Source organism: Lactuca sativa, chromosome 8, assembly GCF_002870075.4.
Source record: "Lactuca sativa cultivar Salinas chromosome 8, Lsat_Salinas_v11, whole genome shotgun sequence".
NCBI lineage: Eukaryota > Viridiplantae > Streptophyta > Magnoliopsida > Asterales > Asteraceae > Lactuca > Lactuca sativa.
Genome location: NC_056630.2, coordinates 54,608,610 through 54,612,671, shown reverse-complemented (window position 1 = coordinate 54,612,671; position 4,062 = coordinate 54,608,610). Strand labels below are relative to the sequence as shown.

At 35.3% G+C, this 4,062-nt stretch overlaps 1 protein-coding gene across 1 annotated transcript; it reads left to right on the top strand.

Moving 5' to 3' along the window:
- The first annotated feature begins 2,007 nt into the window (after positions 1-2,007).
- LOC111899954 (probable galacturonosyltransferase-like 3) lies at positions 2,008-3,410 on the top strand. Its single transcript, XM_023895833.3, has one exon. It carries the CDS (start codon positions 2,160-2,162, stop codon positions 3,153-3,155), a length of 996 nt encoding a protein of 331 aa, XP_023751601.1. The 5' UTR covers positions 2,008-2,159; the 3' UTR covers positions 3,156-3,410.
- Positions 3,411-4,062: the final 652 nt, after the last annotated feature.

The following is a 4,062-nucleotide window of genomic DNA, read 5'->3' as shown; positions in this document are numbered from 1 at the left end:
GCGATGATCGGATCCAGTGGTGGTGTCGAGAGACGTGAATGTATGGGGTTGGGAAGAAGAAAATGAGTGCAACCTTCTTCCACCTTAGGGTTTTGTTTATACAATGTTAAGACAATTTAGAGGCTTTATTTAAAAAAAAACTCTTCAAACTTTTTCACAACACCACAAAGACCAAGCGCAACAGTTGGGCTTTTACAATTGTTTGTTTTTTAAAAAGGCTTCTAAGTAAAAAAGCTCTATGTGTGTGTGCTTGTTGGTGCAACATTGGACCAACCACTTCAAAACTCTTCTCAGCCCTAATAAAAAAAAGGAATGGACGCCAAAAAGAAATCACACACACAGCTCCAACCTCTTCTCACACTCCACCGTTCTTCCTTCTCCATATCGTCGACCTCAGCCCTTCGTCGACACACCTCATTTCTTGTTGTCGCACACACCATTGCAACTTTTAAAATCATCGAAAGGTTTGCTGAAATCGATTTTCTGTAATCCGTTGATGCTAAAATCAAGTAATCCTCCTGAAAATCAAATTGTCAGATGGTAAAAAAAAATAAGGAACATTGCAGGTACGTAGCAGAAATTGGAACAATTGTTGTTGTTTAATCGCTGCTGCGGATTCTTGAAAGGTATGCATGTACGTTTTCCCTTATTTTTTTTCTTTTCAATGTTGTTGTTATGCTGATTTTCTAATTAATCTTTGCCGAAATCAGCAACATTTGCAAGTTTACCCATATTTGTTATCTTCGCTGCTACTCTAGATTTCTAATATTTTTTTCATTGTTTTCGTTTTTATGAATTTATCCTCATCTACAAGTCTATTTATTTATATAAACAACTTGCTCAAATCATTTCAATTTATTATGCATTAATTCTGTAAATGTCTTTTTTTATCACTTTGTTATATCTTGGTGAAAACTATAAACACCTCTAGTTGTTGGAATTCAAGTTGAAAGATTGTTGTTGTTAGTTGAATTATGTGGTTTGGTGTTTAATTAGGTTTAAACTTGGTTATTGTTGTTTTTAGATGTTTTTTTTTTATTATTTTTTTTAAGTTGAAAGTATGTTACTATTAATTGTTATACCTTTTTTCCAAGTTGAAAGTATGATGCTATTAGTTATTGCTAGTTTTTTTTTATTCATGTTGAAAGTATGTTGCTATTAATATAATTATATTGTTTGATGTTCAATCAGGTGTAAACTTGGTCATTGTTAGTTGAAAGTATGTTGCTACTAATGAATGATATGGCTTGATGTTAAATTAGATGTAAACTTGGTTATTGTTGCTTTGTAGCTTATTGTTTGCGAGGAGATGAAAGAAGATCTTAAGTTGAAAGTTGAAACATGAAGAAATTGAGTCAAACATAAGAAATTACCAAGATATATAATGAAATCTTAAAGATCATCAAAGGAGATAACCTACCCACCTAATTAGATTTTCATACTTTTGATTTTTGTGATTTGGTAAATTGAATGTGAATTTTTAGTTTGCTAGTTGAATATTGATATTTATTTGGTAATTGAATGTTGATGTTTTGATTTTGGAGTATAAAATTTGAATTACATTTATAAGAAAAAAGGAAAGAGTTATGAATATTAATATTTATTTTGGTAATCGATGTTGAAAAACTATTTTAGGTTTGTAAAATTAGTTTATTTAAATTTCAATTTATTGCACCAACCAACAGATGTTAAAAAACAAACAAACTTCTTATTACATGCTGCAGCTATTTGGTCCACATTTTTTTACTACAGGGGATTGCAGATCTGAAATTTTCTTTTCAAAAAAACATACAACACTTTAGTATTTTCTCAATACTAGTAACAGAGCTTAATGGAGGGTAACGTTCCCAGGACCACCGGTGATACCAAAACCCTCTGCAGAGACCACCCATGATAAACTTTCAATACTATAATCAAAATTGAGATTTTGTCTAAACCACATGGACTAAAACTGTATTTTACTCTAATATTAATTAATCACATTTTGAAATCTATTTCTGTCCACAGCCACTCTATTAAATAACTTCAATACCGGGCCCACTTGTTTCATCAAACGAACATCTATACCCTTTACTTGATTGTTTTTTTTGTTTAACCCACCCACACGGATACTCTCATAACCTCCATGATCTTTAACACTCACCTCTACAACAACCACCATGCCACCGACATTCCACCTCCTAACCACCATTCTCATCCTCATCCTCCACCTCATCTTCGCCGCTGAACTACCGGAATTCCAAGAAGCCCAAGCATTTCGAAATGGAAAAGAATGCAATGACACAAGAATCCACATAGCAATGACCCTAGATGCCACCTATCTCCGTGGCTCGATCGCCGGTGTATTCTCCGTCGTTCAACACGCCACCTGCCCGGAAAACATCATCTTCCATTTTCTCACCACCCATCGTCTCTCCTCCTCCCTTCGCCGCACAATCACCACAACTTTCCCTTACCTCAACTTCCACCTCCATCACTTCCACACAGATCTAGTCAGAAACAAAATCTCCACCTCAATCCGCCGTGCACTCGACCAACCACTCAACTACGCCCGTATCTACCTCTCCCACCTCCTCCCCATCACCGTCCACCGCGTCATATACTTTGATTCCGACCTCATCGTCGTCGACGACGTCGTCAAGCTCTGGGAAATCAACCTTAATTCCCATGTCCTCGGAGCACCCGAGTATTGCCACGCGAACTTCACCCACTACTTCACATCCAAATTCTGGTCAACCCCTTACTTCTCCGGCGTATTCAACCACCGCGCTACGAAGCCGTGCTACTTCAACACCGGCGTAATGGTGATCGATTTGATGAAATGGAGGAGGTATAAGATAACAGAAAAGCTCGAAAAATGGATGGAAATACAGAAAAAACATCGGATTTACGAACTGGGTTCGTTGCCACCATTCTTGTTAGTGTTCGCCGGAGATGTTGAGGGGGTGGAGCATCGGTGGAACCAACATGGTCTCGGCGGAGATAACGTTGAAGGGTTGTGCCGGGATCTGCATCCGGGTCCGGTGAGCTTGCTTCACTGGAGCGGAAAGGGAAAGCCGTGGTTGAGATTGAATTCGATGCGACCATGTCCACTGGATCAACTGTGGGCCCCTTACGACCTCTTCAAGCACGCACCGTTGATTTCCGATACTTGACCTTAGATCTACTTTCAAACTTTCACCTATTGTGAAATGAAAGGACAAAAGAGGATAAAGTAAAAGGGTGATAAAAAGTTTAAAAAAGGTGACGTGTGATGGGTATTTTTGATAATTGCGCCGGATTTTATGGAGATTTTTTGTGGTGGGTGGAGGTGGTTGATGGTGGTGGTAGATGGTGGTGGTGTATTGGGATGATGTATAGTTATTGTAGTTTATTATATTATTATTTATTTTTATCTTATTTTTGGTGAATGAATACTGAATACTAAACAGTAAATACTGCTACTTTTTTAAGAATATATATTTGTAATTTAATTGCAGAGTTATTCCCTTTCTGATATTTCAATAATATATACTAATAAGCTCACAGGATAAAAAGGATTCTAGTATTTGGCATTATGTATGCAGGAATTTGAAACTAGTATTTTTGGCTGCTTGCATTGATGACACATTATTGAGATAATAACAAAACAAACATTAAATATTAGAGAATAATATGGAATGGCAAAACTATAAATGGTAAAAAAAAAATGGTAATTTTTTCAATCCGATTAACATAAACTTGTTATCATAATTAGTCTTTTTTTTTTTTTTTTTTTTTTTTTTCAAATTTGAAGATTTTATAGTAAGGTGTAGTCTTTTATCACCGATTAACATTTTTATCCCAAAATTTAATTTGCTGTCTTTTAATAGTAAAGCATATTGGTTGACTAGCTAAAGATTCAACATAACATTTATCTCTTTTGAATATGGAATTATTTTTTGAAAAACGATTAAATTTCAAGACAAATTTGTAAAAATGGTTTGACATTTTCTTTAGGTATAGTCCAAATATTTTTAAAATTATAGATATAGTCCTTTTCAACTAGTTAGATTGTGGATTTCGTCTCCCTTAATATTAAAA

Bases quoted from the DNA above. Each gene is read 5' to 3' on its own strand.
- LOC111899954 (XM_023895833.3), top strand. From the start codon at position 2,160: ATGCCACCGACATTCCACCTCCTAACCACCATTCTCATCCTCATCCTC.